The sequence below is a fragment of the Centruroides vittatus genome, unplaced genomic scaffold (assembly GCF_030686945.1).
Source record: "Centruroides vittatus isolate TY-2023 unplaced genomic scaffold, ASM3068694v2 contig_453, whole genome shotgun sequence".
Taxonomy (NCBI): domain Eukaryota; kingdom Metazoa; phylum Arthropoda; class Arachnida; order Scorpiones; family Buthidae; genus Centruroides; species Centruroides vittatus.
Window position 1 is genome coordinate 87291 of NW_027122249.1, and position 23844 is coordinate 111134.

At 30.8% G+C, this 23844-nt stretch overlaps 2 protein-coding genes across 2 annotated transcripts in view; one reads left to right on the plus strand and one right to left on the minus strand.

Annotated features, from left to right (window-relative positions):
• mop (myopic) overlaps positions 1 to 14844 on the plus strand; it is an 86986-nt gene extending 72142 nt beyond the window's left edge. Inside the window, 7 exon segments of the mRNA XM_067272724.1 lie at positions 2098 to 2162; positions 10473 to 10601; positions 10686 to 10817; positions 10900 to 10952; positions 11032 to 11136; positions 11238 to 11437; positions 13503 to 14844. Coding sequence (XP_067128825.1) covers positions 2098 to 2162; positions 10473 to 10601; positions 10686 to 10817; positions 10900 to 10952; positions 11032 to 11136; positions 11238 to 11437; positions 13503 to 14062 — 1244 coding nt within the window. The 3' untranslated portion in view covers positions 14063 to 14844.
• An 8245-nt stretch (positions 14845 to 23089) lies between these two features.
• Positions 23090 to 23455, minus strand: LOC136977319 (vascular endothelial growth factor A-A-like). The gene has a single exon (XM_067272788.1). It carries the CDS (start codon positions 23453 to 23455, stop codon positions 23090 to 23092), a length of 366 nt encoding a protein of 121 aa, XP_067128889.1.
• Between the last annotated feature and the right edge of the window lie 389 nt (positions 23456 to 23844).

Sequence of the window (23844 nt, forward strand, 5' to 3'; positions counted from 1 at the left end):
ATACCACTGTATTTCTATATTACTGGAAGGTTAAATACCACTTTTGAAGACTAAATAGTTTGGGTAGCCAGTACATTTTTTTTCTGCGTATTTATGTCTGCGTATTTTTGAACAGACCTCAGATATAACTCAGTTCTGGAAAAAATTTTGAATTGAAATAATGTGATCTCCAGTCCAAACCTGAAGTTCATATATAGTGAATCAGGGCCTCCAGTGAATCATCCAAGCTTTCTGTATCTGGTCTCCACTTTCATCTATCTAATTCCATTCTTGAGATTAAGGGAAGACAGACAGATGGGTAAACACCAGTAGGAATTTATAGATCTGCAATTTGCAGATTGCAACCCAATAAAAAATAAATTTTATTACATGATAATTCCTCCAAACAATAGAACATTCGAAATAATAGTATTGTCCAGAATCTTCACATCAAATGTCCATCAAATATTTCCAGTTAAATGAAACTAAAATAATAGCATTTTTTCAGAGAATTTTTATTTTATTTGCCTTGCCTACTTAACACTGCTTGATCGAGTAAAATTTTTTCCCATGAATTATATAGCTTCTAAATAATAAAATGCATCTTCAATCCTAATTCTCTTTGGAGATAAAATTCCAAACAGTGCAATCAAGCATCTAGTGATTTTTCCTGTTTCAGACTTTTTATGTTTGACTAAGATCTTGACAGAAAAGGACATATTTTGGATATATATTATGTATTATTACTATTATTGTCATAATTAAGCAATAAGAAAATTTATAAACATTTGATCCAACTGATCTATGTCAGACAGTCCATTATTATAATCTTTAACATTTTGTTCTACCTTTTTTTATATCCCAGTACGAACAGATTTAGACGAAACTAATGTTTTTGACCATTATCATGGTCTTCATCAGGCTATTGACAAAGATTGCATATAAGAGATCTATCACAGTATATGGGTTGTTGTGCAATGACAAGAAAGTCATGCACCAGGTGTCTATATGGTTCCTCTCAGAGACCACAGATTCCAGTGAGATTTAGTATACATAGGATCCACGAAGCACTCATTAAGCAAAAGGATACAGAAACACGGGTATGATATTGCCAACCAAAGGCATACCACTGTCCTAGCTGCCTATGCTACAGACCCCAAAATACAAGCCGACCTCCAAAAGGCAAAATTGGTGAAAATGTCAGGTCAGGTTGAACACCTTTGCCAACCTGGAACCATTAGAAATATACAAAGCTGGCCTGGCCAGCAACTGTATGTTTCTACACCAGTAATTACATCTTATTATTTATGTGGTGATGTAAGGATATTTTTATCATTTTAGTAACAGGTACGCTGAAAATTATTTTCCAATGTTTAAATATTTTGGAATTTAAAATAATTTTAAACCCATTGTTTGAATTTCAGTTTCGAATTTATACTGGTCAATAACCTGAAGAAGACCATGATAATGGTCAAAAACATTAGTTTCGTCTAAATCTGTTCGTACTGGGATATAAAAAGGTTTTACTATGTTGATTTACTCTTCCCAGAAATTGTGCGAGAAGTTGTTTTATTTTGTTCTATCTTAATTATCTTGTGTTGGTTTATTTGAAGAATTTTCTGTTTCACATATTAAGAGACAGACAATAAGTTTTTTGCAAAAATAAGCTGTAGTAAAGTTTACTTGAAGAATAAATGTTATATATTGAATATTGCATACAATAATGTGCTTAACCAGACATGGTACCAAGTAGCATTTCATCTAATGACATTGAGGCAATTAATGTGTTATTAATTAAAATTCTATTCCCAGGAATATGTTTTAAACTGTATAATTACACACTAAGATGGCCAACAAAAAAATACAACAGTTAAATAACAGTATTTCACAAATGATAATACAAAAATTTATACCAATTCTAAAAATGAGATCTAAAAAACTATATAGACCTTAATTTATAATATATTGTACTTTATGAATTTAAGATTGTTAACTTGAATATAAAAGTATGTATTTGTTTAGATAATATGAATATATTTTATAAAAAGTTGACTGTTTTTATAAAATTTATATGTTTAATTATGTTAGCTAATCAAAATTTTATTTTCATATTTTCAGATGACAGTAATAGAGTTGCTCTGACTTCCCTTAGAAATGATTATATTAATGCTTCATTTGTTAAAGTGAGTTTCAGTCATAATTATTAAAATTTTTAGTAGTTGTAATAATGTGTAAGTATATATTTAAAAAATTATTTAATGTTGATATGAATATATAATAAATAAGAAATGATAATACACTAATACTGAGTGAGTGCAATATACAGGTAACCCTCATATAACACGGCACTTCTATAGCACTGATTCACTCTAACACGGTTCAAGAATTGGGAACATCCCCCGTATAACACTGGTTCACTCTAACACGGTTCGGGAATTAGGTAAAACACTCATACAGTACAACATAAAATGTAATAAAAACTGTTACCAGTTGATGATGCTCATGCTGAGATCATCATATAGGATGAATAATCCTCTGGTAAAATATTTACTTAAATATATAAATAAGTATTTTACCCATAAAAAAATTTACTATGTAAAGCTGAAAAATCGAATTATATCACTGTATCCCAAAAATGGCCACTAGGGTGCCCCTGGCTACTATTTAAATTAATAATATAAATTATTTTATATTTTTATATTATTATTTTTATTTGTAATTTTGTATGCCCCGATGCCTGCCTGCATCCGGCCTTTCGACTTGTGAATAATAAATCTGATTTAAAGAAGGATTTAACAGCATGTTTTTTAATTTTTGGAACCTAACCCCCCTTTTTGCACTAGTTCTTTGTTTCGTATAACACGGCAATTGTTTGGAACGTAACTCCCATGTTATAAGGGGGTTACCTGTATTTAAAATAAAATTAGAAGTAATGTTTAATAATAATAAATTTGTTAATGAGCTGGAAGCTGAAAAATTAAATAAACTTAAATTTAACTGAATGAGGTTATAGATGTAAAGTAGATAAAATAGAAAATAAAAATACAGTCAAACCTGTTTTTATGCGGTCTTTTTATGTGCGATTTTTTTTATGCGAATTTTTAATTTGTGCGGTTTTTTTTTGGTGCGATTTTTTATTTGTGTGGTATAGTTGGCGACTAGTCTCGTGCGATTCGTCGTGTCTCACGTTGACTTATTATAGCTAAATAAACTTATTATAGCATAAATGCACTTATTATAGTAATATTATTGCATGAATATGCGAAAAATGAAATAATTTACTTTTTAAGTCAACAAAACACCACCTGGACAAAAATATGTAAAACAGACGATAGACCAGACAATGCAGTCAAGTGCTGACATCTGTTGTCAATAAATTCTATTTCGTACGGTTTTGAGTTATTTTCTATGTGAGACTTTTTTTATGCGGTCAACAGGGACCGCATAAAAAAAATATTTTTTAATTGTGTTGCGAAAACTATTATTTACAGCCATTCGTGAAGTTTTGTGAGATTTTTTTTTTATGCGTTTTTTTTTTAATGCGGTCCCTATCCACCGCATAAAAACAGGTTTGACTGTATACACAATTTTTATTCCTAAGAGATGTTATAATTAAATATTTAATGTAAAAGGGCTATTGGTTTTCTTATGTTGTATTGTAAGCAAAAGTAAACAAAAATATTATGTATTTTAAATTTATCTTTGTATACTAGTACATTTATCAATTAACAGGACTTATTATACTGGAAAATCATGGATGCAGATATTTAGTCTTACAGATCAGAAATAATATTTTTTATTTGTTCACCTGTTTTCCATAATTTTCCAGTATAATAAGTCCTGTTAATTGATAAATGTACTAGTGTGTACAGGCACGATGAAGTGACGTTTATTTTTTCAACACTAGGCTAGTTGAATCTTTATTTAGTTAGAACGTGTTTTTCTACATCGACGTTTCGGGCTTCAGCCCCTCATCAGCTAACTAAACATATATAAAAAATATATTTTTTCTACATGGCATAAATAAAAATCAAAAAACTAAAAACTCACATAAATTCTTTGTAGACCATACCTTGCTTTTGCATGGGTACTATACACACAGCAGAAATCGGACGACACTTAGGCTTTACATTTTCAATATCAATTTTTTCTCGCAACTTTAACTCCATAAAAACCAAACCGTTTTTTCATTTTATTACATAAATAAGATAACTTCTGTAGAAATTAAAAAATTAAAAACCAAAATTTACAAATTCCAAAGGTCGTTTTTACTACCTCATCGACCAATCCGACAATTTGCATATAGCACTGTGTGCCGTAAGTTGCACCTATTAACAAATTAATTAGCCAACATTTAGAAACCCTTAAGGGAATTACAAAGATTTTTAATTTACAATTTTTTTATATTACAATAAATCACTATTTGGCTTAACGTTTACACTGTATATTTTTCTCTTTATCTAATTTACATAACATTAATACGGAACATTATTTCATTAAATAATTCTGTCTTTACCATTCGATTATCGCAAATTATAATAATTTAGTACATTTCTTCATATTATTTTCATTATATTATTTTTAACCAATTATTATGAATTTTAACGCTTAAGTTTTTATTTATACAACCTTGGTTTTTGTTTCGTAGTATTTCAACGCTTTCTTTAAATTTTCTATCATAAATCCTTTTCTCTTTATGTAAAATCTGTATATTTGATTGATTTATATTACAATTATTGATTACACAATGATCATAAAAAGCTGAGTTCAAACGACTATATTTTAAATCGGATATGTGTTCTTTAACACGCGTTTTTAATGTTCTTTTGGTTTCGCCTATGTAAAAACTATTATTCTCACAAGTGCAGGGTATTTTATAGACGACATTTTTAATTTCATTTTTATCTTCTATATTATTTGTTGAACGTTGTTTCTGATTTAATCTAGATATTAAATTTTTATAATTTGGTGCAAGCTGTATGTTATTTTTTCTAAGTTCTTTATTAATCTTTTCATATACACATTTTATATATGGAAAACTTAAGTATTTAATTTTTTTATTATTTGCATCTTTTTTGGAAGGAAAGGGGCCTTTATTATGTATGTTTTTTTGCCAATTGTTAATTAATCTTGTAGGATATCCATTCAAACTAAATTTCTTTTTTAGACTGTTTATATATTTCTGATTTGTTTCCTGTTCGCTGGTTCTACTAAGTATATTCATATATTCCATATAAAAGATATTCCTTTTTATATGTAAAGGGATATTTGAACGATAATTCAGTGTCTTATTAACTGAACATTGTTTCCTAAACGGTTCAAGTATTAATTTTCTATTTTTCCGTTTTATCATCACATCAAGGTATGCTATGCTATTATCAGTTTTTTCTTTTTCTATAGTAAACTTAATTTCATTATGGATACCGTTAATTAATTCTTCTATCTTGTCTATTGTTGTTTCAGCTTCGTTATATACTATTAGTATGTCATCAACGTATCTTCTATAAAAATCTATACCTAAAATGTTTTTTATTTTAATATCGATTTCAATCATTATTAATTCCGCTAATTTCGGTCCTATAACTGACCCCATACTAATGCCGTCTTCTTGTGTGTAATATTTATTATTTAATTCTAGGTAATTACTCTTATAAGCAAACTCAATCAAATCTATAATATAAGGGTCTACATTCATTTTGTTTAACTGATTATTAATCAATTTCCATGTAATTGACGGATACATTTCAACAACGTCAATACTAGCTAACTTAGATGTGTTGTTTATCTGAACCTCTTTTAATTCTTGTAAAAATCCTTCCATATTTCGAATAGAACAGATTGAGTTTTCGTAGTCTTTAAGTTTTCCTTTTAGATATTTCTCTAAGTTATACAATACAGTAAATTTGAAGTCAACAATTGGTCGTACTTTTTCATTTTGTTTATGAGTTTTTAACTGAATATTTAATCTAGGGGTTCTTTCGTTATCCTCGGATAGTATAAATATCTTTTCGTTTTTGGTAACCTTTTTTTGTTTGTATAGTATATTAATTCGTTTTTTTAATTCTTCGTATATTATGTTTTTTGGATTTATCGGTAATTCTCTGAAATTCCCCTTATTTATAATTTCTAATTTTTTCGCTATTATCCAGTCTCTGGTTACAACTACAATTTGTTTTGACTTATCCGCTTTTATTATATTAAGGTTATTATCATTTAAATACTTGTACAGTTTTTCTATTTCAGCATTATATTTATAATAGTTTTTATCTCTAATTATTGTTCTATCTTTTTGCCTTATAATATGATGTTTTATAATATTACTTAAATTAATTTTCATTATCTCAGAATCTACTTCAGTCAGTCCTGCACAAGCTTTATCTAAGGTCGGTATTATATCTATTATTCTCCAGTTATTAGGACCATTAAAGTCTAATCCTTTTTGCATAATTTCTAAAATATTTTCAGGGATCGCGTAATTTGTTTTGTTTAACACAAGGGACTTTTTCCACTCATTTATTTCTTCAATAGATGGATATTTAAACTTTTCTATTAATTTTATACTTTTAGCCTTTTTGTAATTGTCAATGCTATCGGTATAAAAGGTTTTAACTTCTTCATTTTCATGTTTTAACTTCTTCATTTTAACTGGAGAATAATAGATATAATACCGACCTTAGATAAAGCTTGTGCAGGACTGACTGAAGTAGATTCTGAGATAATGAAAATTAATTTAAGTAATATTATAAAACATCATATTATAAGGCAAAAAGATAGAACAATAATTAGAGATAAAAACTATTATAAATATAATGCTGAAATAGAAAAACTGTACAAGTATTTAAATGATAATAACCTTAATATAATAAAAGCGGATAAGTCAAAACAAATTGTAGTTGTAACCAGAGACTGGATAATAGCGAAAAAATTAGAAATTATAAATAAGGGGAATTTCAGAGAATTACCGATAAATCCAAAAAACATAATATACGAAGAATTAAAAAAACGAATTAATATACTATACAAACAAAAAAAGGTTACCAAAAACGAAAAGATATTTATACTATCCGAGGATAACGAAAGAACCCCTAGATTAAATATTCAGTTAAAAACTCATAAACAAAATGAAAAAGTACGACCAATTGTTGACTTCAAATTTACTGTATTGTATAACTTAGAGAAATATCTAAAAGGAAAACTTAAAGACTACGAAAACTCAATCTGTTCTATTCGAAATATGGAAGGATTTTTACAAGAATTAAAAGAGGTTCAGATAAACAACACATCTAAGTTAGCTAGTATTGACGTTGTTGAAATGTATCCGTCAATTACATGGAAATTGATTAATAATCAGTTAAACAAAATGAATGTAGACCCTTATATTATAGATTTGATTGAGTTTGCTTATAAGAGTAATTACCTAGAATTAAATAATAAATATTACACACAAGAAGACGGCATTAGTATGGGGTCAGTTATAGGACCGAAATTAGCGGAATTAATAATGATTGAAATCGATATTAAAATAAAAAACATTTTAGGTATAGATTTTTATAGAAGATACGTTGATGACATACTAATAGTATATAACGAAGCTGAAACAACAATAGACAAGATAGAAGAATTAATTAACGGTATCCATAATGAAATTAAGTTTACTATAGAAAAAGAAAAAACTGATAATAGCATAGCATACCTTGATGTGATGATAAAACGGAAAAATAGAAAATTAATACTTGAACCGTTTAGGAAACAATGTTCAGTTAATAAGACACTGAATTATCGTTCAAATATCCCTTTACATATAAAAAGGAATATCTTTTATATGGAATATATGAATATACTTAGTAGAACCAGCGAACAGGAAACAAATCAGAAATATATAAACAGTCTAAAAAAGAAATTTAGTTTGAATGGATATCCTACAAGATTAATTAACAATTGGCAAAAAAACATACATAATAAAGGCCCCTTTCCTTCCAAAAAAGATGCAAATAATAAAAAAATTAAATACTTAAGTTTTCCATATATAAAATGTGTATATGAAAAGATTAATAAAGAACTTAGAAAAAATAACATACAGCTTGCACCAAATTATAAAAATTTAATATCTAGATTAAATCAGAAACAACGTTCAACAAATAATATAGAAGATAAAAATGAAATTAAAAATGTCGTCTATAAAATACCCTGTACTTGTGAGAATAATAGTTTTTACATAGGCGAAACCAAAAGAACATTAAAAACGCGTGTTAAAGAACACATATCCGATTTAAAATATAGTCGTTTGAACTCAGCTTTTTATGATCATTGTGTAATCAATAATTGTAATATAAATCAATCAAATATACAGATTTTACATAAAGAGAAAAGGATTTATGATAGAAAATTTAAAGAAAGCGTTGAAATACTACGAAACAAAAACCAAGGTTGTATAAATAAAAACTTAAGCGTTAAAATTCATAATAATTGGTTAAAAATAATATAATGAAAATAATATGAAGAAATGTACTAAATTATTATAATTTGCGATAATCGAATGGTAAAGACAGAATTATTTAATGAAATAATGTTCCGTATTAATGTTATGTAAATTAGATAAAGAGAAAAATATACAGTGTAAACGTTAAGCCAAATAGTGATTTATTGTAATATAAAAAAATTGTAAATTAAAAATCTTTGTAATTCCCTTAAGGGTTTCTAAATGTTGGCTAATTAATTTGTTAATAGGTGCAACTTACGGCACACAGTGCTATATGCAAATTGTCGGATTGGTCGATGAGGTAGTAAAAACGACCTTTTGGAATTTGTAAATTTTGGTTTTTAATTTTTTAATTTCTACAGAAGTTATCTTATTTATGTAATAAAATGAAAAAACGGTTTGGTTTTTATGGAGTTAAAGTTGCAAGAAAAAATTGATATTGAAAATGTAAAGCCTAAGTGTCGTCCGATTTCTGCTGTGTGTATAGTACCCATGCAAAAGCAAGGTATGGTCTACAAAGAATTTATGTGAGTTTTTAGTTTTTTGATTTTTATTTATGCCATGTAGAAAAAATATATTTTTTATATATGTTTAGTTAGCTGATGAGGGGCTGAAGCCCGAAACGTCGATGTAGAAAAACACGTTCTAACTAAATAAAGATTCAACTAGCCTAGTGTTGAAAAAATAAACGTCACTTCATCGTGCCTGTACACACTAATCAAACACAACACGGTTTCGACAAAATCAACAAATGTACTAGTATACAAAGATAAGTTTAAGTTATGATAAAGGACACAAAGGCATAATAATTTAAAAATATTATGTATATTTATTTATATGTAGAATATTTTTATATATATTACATGAAGGAAATTTTTGCTAGTTGAACTTCTCCTAGGTTTATCAGCAGATTTAAATTAATTAGGTGTCAATAATGACGGATCTGCAATTGTGCAATAAGTTTTTCATTTTTAATCCAATTGATCTGTTCCAGAGATATGATAAGCTAAAGTTCTGCAACAATTCAATATCAGGTTCACCAATGAGCCATCTGTGTATGTAAGTTATGAAAGAATGCATGACCACGATAAAGAGCTCTGTTCTATACAATTTTCCTGTCTGTCTACTGATCATATTGTAATAACTTTCCTATCTTTCCTCTCCTGTCTTTGCTCATGGACAACTTTACATTGCTATGAGTTAGTTCACAGTTCTTTGATTACTTATGGATATTTATTCATTGAGAGCTAAGACAGCCAGAACTTGTTCTACTGGATTTACCACCTTAAGTTGTTATACAAAGAAATTTTGTAATCCATTGTTGGTGTTCGGAGCTTGAATGTATCTCATGTAGTCTAGACTGCAAATACTTTTGATAAACATTAAATTCCAGTTTTTAATTTAGAATTAAAAATTAATCTTTTTCTATTTGGTTCTACATAAATTTATTATTGTAGAAAATTGTCAGATGGTGATTAAATTTAAAATTTGAAATTGCATTCTAGAACAGTGAAAATGAATAAATGGTGAATCTTTTTTCAACAGACTGTCTTCAATTTCTAATTTTACATATATTATATTGGGAATCTAATACCTAACACATATACACAGAATTCCTACACATTGGAAAGTCGAGAAAAATCAGGGATTTTCATTAGTGTTAGGAAAAAGTCAAAAATCTAGGTCAGAATTTACTGTTAGCTTGCTTTAATTTTCTAGAAAAATCAAAAATGTTTTAAGTTTGAATCAAGTTGAGACATTGTTTCCTACCTCCTCTTATGATGGCCAATCATGTTGAAAATTAAACTATTTCAATTTGTCTTAGAAACAAAACTGAAATGTTTTTTTATAACCCACAATAGTCTGAGTCAGACTGAACTGGTTCAGAGTATTGAATTATACATTTACCCATTTTCCAAAAAATATTATACTATAAAAATTTTGTGAATTTAATCATTAAAAGTATTATATGTTGTAATAAATAAATATCTAATAAAATGAAACTTCTCAACAGAATATTACTCAAAGCAGTGTACCATTCATAGTGACACAGTCTCCACTTCCTTCTACATATGTTGATTTTTGGTCAATGATTTGGGAACAACAGACAGAAATTGTGGTTTGCTTGTTGAGTAATACTGAAGTAATTAATTCATTTAAATCTTTTTCATAATTTATGGCTTTTATCAAAATTAATTTAATTATATTTCTTATATAATTCCCTCAGTTGAAATCACAAATTTACTGGCCTGTGGAGAGAGGTAATCAAATAAATCATGGGCCATTTACTCTTTCATTACAAAGTACAAAAGAAAAACAAACCTATGTGGAAAGCATTCTCAGTATTATTCATAATGAAGTAAGTTATTTATTAGAAATAAATAAATATTACTATTTATCTAATATATGCAATTTAGATTTAAAAGAGGCTTTTTTTACAGACGAGAATGTCACGAGTTGTGATTCATTTACAATTTACTGCCTTTCCCATTAAGTATATCTTCAAATTATACTATTATTAATTTAAATACATTGTATTTTATCTCTTTTTAATTATTTTATCTTCTTTTTAGTGGTGTTCCTGCTAGTCCCTCTCATTTACTTCAGTTTATTGCTGAAGTTCACAACTACCATCGACAACAACGAAATTTAGCAAGACCTGTTGTTGTTCATTGTAGGTATGTTCATAAAATAACAAAAATGTTTAATTTTATTTCATTATTTTTTATTAAATTAAAGCTAAAATGTAAATTCTTACATTGTTTTATAAAATTTCTAGTGGAGGTGTAGGAAGGAGTGGAGCATTTTGTCTGTTATCAGCATCTATTAAAGAAATGGCTTGTGGTCGAACACCATTTGACATTTCTCAAATTGCTGCAAGAATGAGTCAACAACGAAAATTTCTCATTCAAGAAAAAGACCATTTAAAGTTCTGTTATGATGCAGTTCTGTATCATGCTCAGGACATTCTAATGAAACGTAAGAAACAATTTTAATTTGATTTAAAAATAAATACATTGCCAGAAGTTTTGTGGCATGTAAAAAAAGATATTTAAAGTGAAGTGATCCACTTCACTTTAAATATTTTTTGCATAATTAAAACCATAATTTTGACTTAGTATTTTAATAATTTATGTATTTTCTTAACAATAGATCATGTTATAAATAATACTTTACTCAGATTATATTATAATGTAAAAAAAAAATAATAATTTTCTTAACTAGTAAATCTAGCAGATTTTTTTATACATTTTATGCTGATGCACTTTGTAAACTGTAGTTTTTCATTAGTAATACCATAGTTTATTATGGCAAGATTTCATAGAGTTAACTCTAAAATTCACAGCATGCAAACATTGTTAGGCAGAAAATGGTAAGGAATTTGGCATAAAAATTAATTTAATTGCAGCCATTGATTGAAAATCTTATTTGGATTGAACATAATGATTATAACTTCAATTTTTTGTTAATGACATTAAAAAAATTCTTTAAAGGAAACTATGTCAGTGCTTCCTATTTTATAATTATTTAAAATTTTATTCATATAACAAAAGGCAGGATTATATTAAAGATATGCCTTATGATTAAATTGGAAATTATTGTTATAAAGTATTAAATATAGAAATAAGGAGGGTGCATTATTTGTTGTTGGTGTGAATTTCAATTGAATTTTACTATGGATTATCCAGTTTTGGTTGGAGTATATGACTATTAAAAGTAAACAGTCAAAGACTGATTACGTTTAATATATGATAACTTGATTCAAGATATAATTTTATTCCCATTATCTACTGTTTATGTTGAATGATATTTAAATAGGTGAGTTTAACAACAGTAAAATATTTGATTATATATTTTCTAATTACATCATTAATAACAAGTCATATTCTCTCCTGTAATATTTAAGGCATTTAACCTTCCTGTTGGATTAGTTTAATGTCATCTGTTATGGAAAGCAATTATGTTTCATATTTACTACATGGTTCTGGACATCTATATTTTAAATTATTTATATTAACTGTATGGTACAAAATAATACTGTGTGTGTGAAAAGTAACTGGTATGAGAAATTGGGATATATAACCCATTTATTCCTGCATTAAAAATGCAAGTTTATGCTATTTTCCTAATTCTTGTTTAATTAAAATGTTTTTCTTGTGAGGACATTGTCTACTACTCGTATTTTGTCAAATGGAGACTGCATCATGCTGAGAAAAAAATCTTGGTTTCTGGAGAATAGTACATCGATTCTGGTAAACAGTGTTCTGATTCAAATGATGATGATGGTAAAGAATCTCTGGATATCAGTTGTGATGACAGCTCAGCTCAGCAAAAGGGCAAGGAACATGAGGTTGCTGCACTGTACGAAGAGGACTACTACTGCGTTAGTGTTCAGCATAAAGAACCAGAAGATACAACAAAATATGAAATCTTTAACAAACTGGTAAAAATATGTTTAACTGTTTTTCATGGTGACGACATCAAAAGAATGATGTAAAGAAAGAATTACGAAACAAAAAGAGGATGAAATAGCTTTATTGGAGGCATCAGCTTTCTCAAAAATTTCAGATTATTCTGAGCTTGGAGGTAAGATAATGAAAAAAGGAATAGATGGTTTCTCTGAGAGATTGGATTTCTAAGTAATTCATCTTCGCGATTTTTCCTGGATAGTTTCGGGTTCAGACGCCATTTCCAATCCTTGTTCCATTTCTGTCGACAATGTATTATCATTTCTTATGAAATCACTATGATTTGTTTTAAAAAAAACAAAACGAAGGATTCTGAATACTAGATGATATAAATAATTGTGTAATCAATTATTTATAATCATTTTACCAATTAAATTACGTGATATATTATAAATTTTAATAAAAGTGATAACATTTAACAGCGTTAGGTATGTAAATTTATCTATTTTTGAGAATTTAAATTTTTCAATGATGAATTTTACAAATCATCCATAAAAACATGTTCGTTATTGGAGTTAACTAAGTTATTTCAAAAGTTATTTAATCCTATTTAAATTTGTAATTTGCTACTTTAGGAGGAATATTGACAAATAAAGCAAAGTTCGAAGATAAACTTCCAAGCAGTCAGCACACCCATATACGTCACCCTTCCGAAGATTTTGTTCTCGGAGCGGAAGGATTAGCAAAATTACAGTCCGGTACTAATAAAACAGAAACAACGGATAAGACGGAAGAAAAAGGTGGAAAAAGCGAAAACGGAACGGAAGAAAAAGTCGCGGAAAGTTCTCATTCGGATTCCATTTCAAGAGAAGACAAACCTGTTTCGGAAAAAAATGGTGCCCATTCGGATACTATCATAAAACCCAACGAAAGTCGTAGTAATTCACTTCCGACACCAGCTATAAGTGTTCCGTCAACAGATCGTAAAGGATCGAGCGATAGAACGATCAACGAGGGCAGCCCATCTATCACCAGTCTGTTGGATCCAGCTAAATTTACCCTGGACGATTCATCCCCGGGAAAAAGGAGAATCACTAAAGATAGCTTCAACACCAAATCGAATTCTTTGGACTGTCAGGATCCCAGTGATCCTCTCAGCCAATTGGATCCATTGTGGTCTTTAAAAAAGACATAGACTATTTGGCTATGGAGAAGAAAAGGAATTCCTCGAAAACGCTTAAATGTTGATTCATTAATTTATAAAATAAATTTTATATTTCCTTCTAAACAAAGACATTTTGTACTTTATTGTTAAAGCACGTATTTTGTCTATATTAAAAGCTTTTCTCTGTTTTTATAATTGTCGCAATAATTAACTGGAAATACGTTAATCGTCGAAAATATACTATTTTGGATTCAAGAATCCCTAGATAGAGTTTTTTAAACATTTCTACCGATAAAACGTATAGGAAGTGGCTTTTTTGCAGCGTGGGCGACTTAGAAATTGAATCATCTCCCGCTATTTAAACATTCCGATTTGATTGATGTATTTACATTAAATTAAGAAATATCTATTCAATAATTTTCTGAGAGTATAATTAAATATATTTATCTGTAGATAATAAATTTCTTAATTTTGTAAGAAATGAATATCTTAACGCTTGTAAGATTTCTTTGTATTTATGTACAAAATCTAATTATATATCACAGTATTTATAAAATGTATAAGTATTGGCTGTATTGAAAGAATAATCATTTATTAAATGAGAAATGTATAATAGTTTTTTTTTATCTTAATGTCATTTTTCAGTTATGTATGCAATAAATAACATTTATTTTTAATAAAACCAAATATTGAATCGTCGTCATCTATAAAATTAATTGCAAAGCCATTTTAAACGAGTGTCTGGCAGAATTTTGCTAAACGATTGTAAATATTCCTTAATAAAAACGAGCAATTTATTGTGACAGTCACAATGCCTGGCTACAATTTTTAATAAATTTAAAATATATGCTCGCCACTTCAAATTAGTACTGTGGTGTCTTGCTCCTGTACATCTTACTTTTCCATTGACAATGGAGTCGTGCCGGTCATCTGTCATAACTGCTTTCAGGAAAAGTTTTGAAATGAAATAATATGACTTCCAGTATGCATCGGAGGTTCGTATATAGTTAATTGGAGCCTCATGTCATAAGCTTTCCTTATCTGGTCTTTCATGTATCTAACTTCGTAGTCGAGATTAAGAAAGGGCGGACGACAATGGGAATTTATAGGTTACTTTTTTTTCTTTTTTTAGATTGAAGCTCAATAAATTTAAGAAATTTATACAGTACATTCGTATTAAATTTCGTTTTCGCGAAATCCCATCAGGAGCAGCGAATTTTGTTTTATGGCATCAATCGACTCAAAACGGTCCACACCAAGCGAATATTTTAATCGAGGAAACAGGAAAAAAGTCACACGGTATCGTATTGGGTGAATATGGAGTTTGCCTATTTCTTGAAATTTTGACCAAAAATTCACCAATAGCGAAAGCATTGTCAGTAGATGCAGCAAAATCCACGAGTTTTTTCGCCACAAATCTGGTCGTTTTCTACGAATTGCTTCACGCGAACGACACAAAACGCTTAAATAATAATCTTTATTGACAGTTTGGCCTGTCGGGAAGAATTCGTGATGCATAACACCATGATAATCGAAGAAAACGGTCAACACGACCTTGATTTTCGACTGACTGACGTGACGTCGGTCTGGCTTTACTTTTCGAAAGCCATTAACTCGATTTCTAAGCCGTTTCGGTGTCATCCCCTAGCGATGCGTTTTAAGAACGATTCGGCTGGAAAAAGCATTTCTTCGGCCACTCGAACACGTTGTTTTTGGAAAAAATTCAACATTTTTGGGACGACTCTAGAATGATTTTTTAAAATTGCTCCACAAGATCTAAATGATGCTGGAACACGTTCAATAATGTTCCTAATTATTAAACGTCGATCATCGAGCACTAAATCTCTGATTCGAGCATCAATTGGAGTGGATGGTCTACCAGAGCGCGGTTTGTCTTCAACACGTTCTCTGCCTTTCTTGGACATCTTGTACCACTCGAAACTCTGTTTTTGATAGATTATAGTCACCAAAGGCTTCCTGCAACATTTTTGTAGCGGTAATTCCATTACGAAAACAAAAATTAATGCACGTTCTTCGCTCAATTACACTCGATTTTTTGAAAAATCCCCGATGCAAAAATTCTTCACACAACGAAAACGGGCGACGATATATAGCAGGGGTGGGCAAGCAAGAGTTCAGTGGGAGCCGAAATGTAGGTTTTGCAAAATGCATGGGAGCCGCAGTTCTGTACTGTCGTGGCGGATAGTATGGTAAGGCGCGCGATTTTATTATATAATATAAATATAATATAAAACAAATATTGAATTTTTTAATAAACATACAGGTATACCTCGTCTTACGTCGGTAGTTGGTTCCAGGAGAGGCGACGTAAGTCGAATTTACTTGTGTAGTTACGATGTAAGTCGTATCTTCGATTTACGTCGTAACTAAACGCCAATAATTAGCACTTAAAGACCGCTAAATAAGACGACAACACAGAAACACAGATGTTTTCATGTTTCGTTCTCTAGGATTTATGATGATTATATTAACGTTTGCTGTAAATGTACATATTTTAACATGATTTTGTGCTTTTAACGCTTTTCTAGTGAAATTACGACTTCAATGTTTTTGGCGGACGGATGTAAAGTCGAATAAAATGACTTAAACTTGATTTTTTATTTTTCCATATACTTTTTTGACAAACGACGTATAATCGAGAACGACGTAACTCGAGGTATACCTGTATTTTCACAAAATTATAAAAATAAGATTGTAAAAATAACAATAAAAAACAGAAATTAACACTTTCAGCAAGAGCCGCATGTAACTCAAAAAGAGCCGCATTTGCCCATGTCTGATATAGAGAGTGCTGCTAGATATCGATGAAAGTCGCACTAAACGACAATAAAATCGACGAAGGAACCTTCTGCATGCCCGCAGTTTAAATGAACCATTTCCTATACTTTTCAATCACAGTAGTAGTAACTGTTATATTGCATTGTGAAATATTAAGCTGTTTTGTATTACTAGACAAAGTTTCGAGTTTGTTGCTTGTTAATTTAAATTAACTACTACAGACACTCCTCGTTTAACGACAGAATTCCGATCCCGCGACTAGATCGTTATGCAAATTGCTCGATAAACGAGGAGCTTAATTGTTTCTCGATAAAGGTATGGTCTAAAGGAAATTCCAACTTGATAACTTTCCTTTAATTTTCATCATCTCACATATTACAGGACATAAAAATATAATCAGCAATAATTAAAATGTACCGCAAAAATTAAAATTAAAGTTCACTCATTTAAAAATAATTCATATTAATATTTCAGCCATGGAATCCTTTGAAGGGTGATAAGGTTCCAGGTCATCAGTGTCATCATCGAACACTGAGCGACAACGGGGACGAGACAGAGAAAGGGGATGATTAACTTTCTTGACAAACCAGTTTAAAGTTGTATAAATGTTTTTATGCGATTCCGTAAAAACACTGGCGAAACCAGGTTAAAAAAGTAGATCTCAGCAAAAACATAAGTAAAGGAAACTAAACAGTATCGGTGAAAGAAGTTTGGGGCAATGGGTTTATCAGTTACTAAGAGAAGATAAAATCGGGGGAGGGAGCGAGATGTCCGGGTTTCCTGGTAGTTAATTAAATATAAAAAGTGTTCAGACGTTTAAAAATTGAAATTTTATCGTCATTTCACAAAAAGAATTCGTAAAACATTAAATATTGAAAACTCTTTTTTACATTTATGAATGTCTACATATTTTGTTGACATTTGAAAGAACTAATAAAAAAAAATAAACAACAGACAAAAAATTCATTAAAATTGACAATGGTCAAAGCCGTGACTTTTTCTTACTACACCTATGCCAAACTTGAAAGTCCTTTATAATCTTTTGATTTTGTTTTACTAACAAACTGATTATTTATTTCAAGTGTAAAAAATGTATACGTTAATGTGAGTTTGCATACGTTGTCGTACTTCTTTCACCGTCATTACAAGTACTGGGCATTTTATCATTGCTTTCAATGTATTTAGGAAAAGTAAGGTTGCCGGCGAGGGTCCTATGTGAGTGATACGGTTACAAGAAATCGTTTATTTGACACGAAATAACCTTAGAAGATTTCCGCCATCTTGGGAGTTCTAAGTCGGCAGCGGCCTCTAGGTCTTCCTCTCATTTCCAAGATTGTCCCAAATGAAGTGTGTTCCTGATTCGCCAATGACAGTTCCCTCGACGTCTCCAGGAGCATGCGGTCGACTTCCGGTGATGGGAAGATGTCGATCTGAGGACGAGAGACGGAAACGAAGATGAGCATGAGACACACACGTGACAACTGGTCCGACACTCGGAACTTTCGGGAGAAGCCGTCGAGTCTTTGAATTCCCTTGCTAATAACTAAATGCATTAATTAATAAAAGATAGTGCCTAAATGACTAAAAATCAAAAGATTAAACGACTGACAAATAAAATGCCTTCTGCCGTTTTTTTTAAATTCATTAGCACAATCGTCACTTATTTTATTAGCTTTACGTATGACATTATTAACCATGCCGAATAAATTATCATCCCTTTGTGAGGGAAAAGAAGTTGAGAAAACGTGATCTAAATTATTTCCCAAAGTTGCAGATTGACAGGCTGGAAACATGATGATGCTAAAGAAGGACTTGACAGAAGCTGCGAGTGTCCCAAGTGTCCAACAAAACTCGCTGCAATTTTCTATTGGTTTTTAGTAATATAAGATCATTTCTTGCACATTCGACGTCAGTAATTTAGACATTACAAATTGTCCAAAATTATCTATTGTATCTTGATTTAATGAATTTTTTGTAGGATTAGAAGTATCCCAGTGCATTGATTAAATGAACCACCTTGTATAATAGAGATTTATGTCATCTACGTAAAATTTTAAATGATGAAATCAATGCCTACATGTGCATTTAAATGCGGAATTTAGCACTGTTTACGTAAGTTCTTCAATTTTACAATATTTGCTTATTTCTTGAAATTTGTGGCTGTTATTTCATTATTATTTTTTAAAATTATATTAAATATTTTATCGTTTTTCTGGAAAGATTTATAAGTAACGATATCTTCTAGTTTAATTACCGGTACCAATGAACACCATCACTTAACCTCTAATTCTGGTAACATACATAGCGTTTAATACAATATCGGACTAACGCTTTCGACCTTACTTCCGGCTCTTAAACCAATTGTATTCCAAAAACGAAATGCTTAGAATCGAACGTTTTTTAAATACATTAAATTTTAAAAATTTTGGAACATATAAATCAAAATTAAACCCAACGGTGGCATTTACGCCAACTCAATATATACAAATAAGGCCACCCATATGTACTCATTAGAGAGGTTGCGGCCGAATTTTTCATCTCTAAAACGTGAACGTTGAACGTTGAGCGCCGCCGTCCTGTAAGCCCTAGAAGTTTGACAATGGCGTTTGGAACGTTGATTCCAATGATGTTCCAAATTTCTAGGGCCTCCAGGGCCCTAAGGTGGTCGTATGGAAGGACCGTTTTATTAGTCTGGTGTGAGGTAGGTCCACGTGCACTTTCGGGCTCGTGGCGTAAGTGGATAGGGCGGTGGTGCGCCTTTTGTTGTCAATATCGTACTTATGCTCCCGCACCCTCTTTTGAATGGAACGTTTGGTGGAACCAATGTACACCAAATCCCTCTGGAATCTGTCATCCCTCACCGGAACACTGTTACACATCAGGGGCTCTAAGATCATCACGTTTGTCCTTCGCATTTCTTAATAAAGTGTATATCGATTGGGAACTTTTGTAAGCCAGTTTGGTACCAGTTTTGCCCGCTATTTCCTTATATAATGTATGTAAGTGTTGGTTGTATTCTATTACGGTGCGTCTAGAGTTAGGGTCGCGATTCCAAGTTCCGTTGGTAGTCCTTTGGGTAGTAGGGATGCTGTGCCCGGCCTGTTGGTTGGAGAAGGCGCGTGCTAAACCAGAAATTAGGTTCCTTCTGTAAACCTGCCTTATCGCAACGTCTTCGAGATGTTTTAGCTCCCTTACTGCGTCCTCTCATTTGGAATGGCGCGTAAACGCCCGTCTGGTTAACGCACGGGAGGCTGCAATTTTATATGAATAAGGTGTTCACAGCATTTTCAGTTTATTTTATTCGTTTAAAAGGAAACTGTTTATTTCGAAAGATAGATTTTAAATGCAACTTCCCATTATTATTGAATTCATATTTGACTTATTGATAACTACTGCCATCTACTGTCAAATTACAACGTAAATTGACATAAATGAAATTGGATACTTTCGAGTAATACAACCGTACGTCTGTAGTTTTATATTACAATGGTAATCGGGCTGCAATTTGAAAAAACTAAACCTATAAATTCCCGCTGTCTTTCCTCAATCTCGAGAACGGAGTTAGAGGAAAGGCGAGACTAGGTATGGAAACGTAGGTATGGAAAATATGGGAAAGGAGGATCCTTCGTATTTAGAGCCACATTCTGCTTGAAAATCAGATTTTCGTTTCTTTTTTAAACATGATTATTAATGGATCGTACAGACAGCTTTTACACTAGAAGTCAGTAAAAACTTGTATCGGAAACCACTCCATTAATAATCTTTTTTCGTATACCGATATATTTTAGAAGAACGTGCTTTGTGAAATAAATACAGTCGATTCCGTTTAATTGGGCCACCGGTTAATCGGGGCAGCCGCTTTATCGGGCCAAATCCCAAAGAACGGAAACCAAACTAATAAATTAATACATAACTTAATCGCTTAATTGGGACAGTAGCAGAAAAGGAATTTAGCAATTTTTCTATATATTTTAGGAATCTTCCGAAAATATGTACACTAATGTCGTGTAGGCCTAACGATTGGCAGAGACAAAGCGATTTTGTCTTTCGCTCGAGCAGTTCAGTTTTTCCGGAGGGATACGTCACCATAGCGGGACGTATCCCGTCTGAGACGGACTTGAATGCGAGCTACTGACCCTGCTCCGGATTGGACCGGATAATTTTTCGAGGTTTCTCGACTGAGTTGGAAGACAGATAGAGTTTCCTTGGAAGGTATTATGTTCATAACTACGTCTAGATTCGAACAGCAGCCATCCGATCGTTGAGACCAGCGTCTGGAGCTGGCGGATTCTATGGACGCTCGTGACCCATCTCCGAGTAAAGGAAACTGTGCTCAAAGGAAGACCGTAAGGTACCCTTTCCTTTCTCCCTTTTTAGTTAGAACGTTCTAACTAAAAAGGGCAGAAAGAAAAAATCGTTCTATCAAGAACGAATCGAACGGTCAACCCTTGTGTACGTCACTACTAATACTGTGTTTGGCAACACTAGCGTGATGCCAGTTATCTATCGTCGTGAGTCTGACAAATTTATAGTACAAAATATTTTCTGTATTTTGGTTTAATAAAGCATTAAAATATGTACCTAATTATTATTTTTACCGACTTATTTATTTACCTACGTATTACATATTTTATTTTAGAATTTATTATTAGTTCGTTTAATTGGGGCAGCCGCTTAATTGGGCCAAAATGGATTAGTCCCAACGTGTCCCAATAAAGCGGAATCGACTGTATATCACTATCGAATGTCTTTTTTAATGTTAATAATGTATTAAATGGAAGAATTATATGAATAAATACTTTAAGTGAAAATTGATTATTTGTTTGACATAAAACATTCTTGTATTTAATACACTTAAAATAAAATTGATCATTTACGTAAAAGAAGCAATTCCTTTCGAATAAGAAAAGACGACAAAATGAGGAACAAAGGAAATAAATGCGTACTTCTCTATTATGTCTTTAATGTTAAATAACACGGTAACTTTTTATTATAATATTAAATATGTTAATAAGCCTTTAACGGTTTCCTAACAAAATTTTTATTACTGTATTTTATAATCATTTTTTTAAATATATATATATATATATATATATATATATTTAAATTTAAAAAGCCTTTAATGTTGTACAGTTTTATAAGAATAAATTCTAGACGTTTGTTTGTTAAGTTGGACAACGTAACACTTGGGCGATCTGTCTAGAGAGGTCTTTTTAAAGGTAACTGGCCCTTACAGACGTGGAGAAAACCTGGAAAATTCCACGTGGTCACCCCGAACCCGCCAGTGTTCGGGGAACGGAACCGCTTAGCCACTGGTGGGCCATAATTTTTAGATAAATGATTATAATTAGCTTTATAGGTACTAATCTATGTATATAAATGAGGATATTTGTTTGTTCGCTATGCACACCTAGGCCGTTCGACCATTTGCTATGAATCTCGGCAGTTAGGTTAACATACTTCTAACTTAGATAATGTCATAAATATCACACCAAAATATTAATTAGATTTCTATATATCAATTAATTTATCTATCATTCCATTTGCGGGGTTTACGTATAGACGCAATATCTACGACATACTTCCCACGTAGTTTATATAAACTGTTGTAAAAATATAAACACTTTATTATCACAAAAAAGCAATTATTTTCGCATTTTTACAAGTTTTTTATATATATATAAAGCATATTTATTATGAAAAATAATAAAATAATTTACCTGTTTACTATACATATATGTGCATGTTGTGCCGTACATATAGACACATAATAAACAGATAGATATTGTACAGACAATTTAATATTAAAGATATTAAATGTAAACTTTTCTTAATTTTTATCTAATAAAGTTGGATTTTTTTTTTAAATGTGGCCGCGATAAACATGAATTTGAATGTATAAACGTTTACATTGTATATTTGTCTTTCAAAATGTATCGCGTGTTAATGATAGGTACAACGTATTCGTATATTTGTACTTTGGTTACATGCCGAAAGATGTTATTAAAGTGGAAACATTTTCAAATATTAACGTTTAGGGGGTGCTCTTTTAATTGTTTTAAGTTTCTTTCAAAAAACCGCCAAAAAATAACTTCATGGCCAATCTCCCACGTTAAACAGGAAAGCTATTTTAGAAGGAACTTTTCTATAATTAAAAAAGTGCTGTATAATTAAGAGAAGAAACTTAACAATAATAATAATAATATTAATAAAATTCGATTAAACAAACTAACAGGATTTAATTATCGTTACATTACGTCACCGTTGTTGTTCCGTTTGATTTCTTCTTCTACACTCGCACGTTGTATGATTTCTAAATGTTAGAGTGGTCGTTTTCTGTACGATCGAATCGGATACCATCGAAAATTCATAAAATTCCAATTGTATATCTTCCATCTTCTCGGCAACGCAATGATCCGAATCAGAGTTGCAGCATCCGGAATCGTCGGAACATCGATACAAAATGGTGCATTTTGGACGATATTTAACATTTTCCCTTCGTAATTCTTCCGGTAATTCACTCCAGACGTTCACTACTTTGGGCAATGGATACTTACACCTACCGAATTTGTCCATTCGAATAAGATGCTCGCTTAATCTCAATGAACCTTCTGATGTTTCCATAAGTTCGAGGAGAAAGAAAATATGCATAATCGTTCTTGTAATCATAGCAGCAAAAAGTTTCTGATGATGAAATCAAGAGAGAAAAGTCTTTTTAAAGCAGATTAACCCTTGTAAAGACTAATTCTCATTGGTGGAGATTCATTATTTTTCCAAGTAGTCACTACTGGTCTGTCTAGTTTTGGCTCTCGTATGTTGCTTCTGGCCAGTTTTTATGAATAACAGACAGCACTAAACGGTGGACATCATAGTGTCCGCACACGAAGGAATTTTAAATTGACCTTGACAACAAACTTAACTAATTTCGATTTTAAGAATTAAATCTCTACACATATTTACAAAATAATAGGTTTTAATGTATAATATAAACAACAATTTAAATCGTTATAAGA

Coding starts and splice junctions, on each gene's coding strand:
- LOC136977319 (XM_067272788.1), bottom strand. CDS start 23,455: ATGGAAACATCAGAAGGTTCATTGAGATTAAGCGAGCATCTTATTCGA.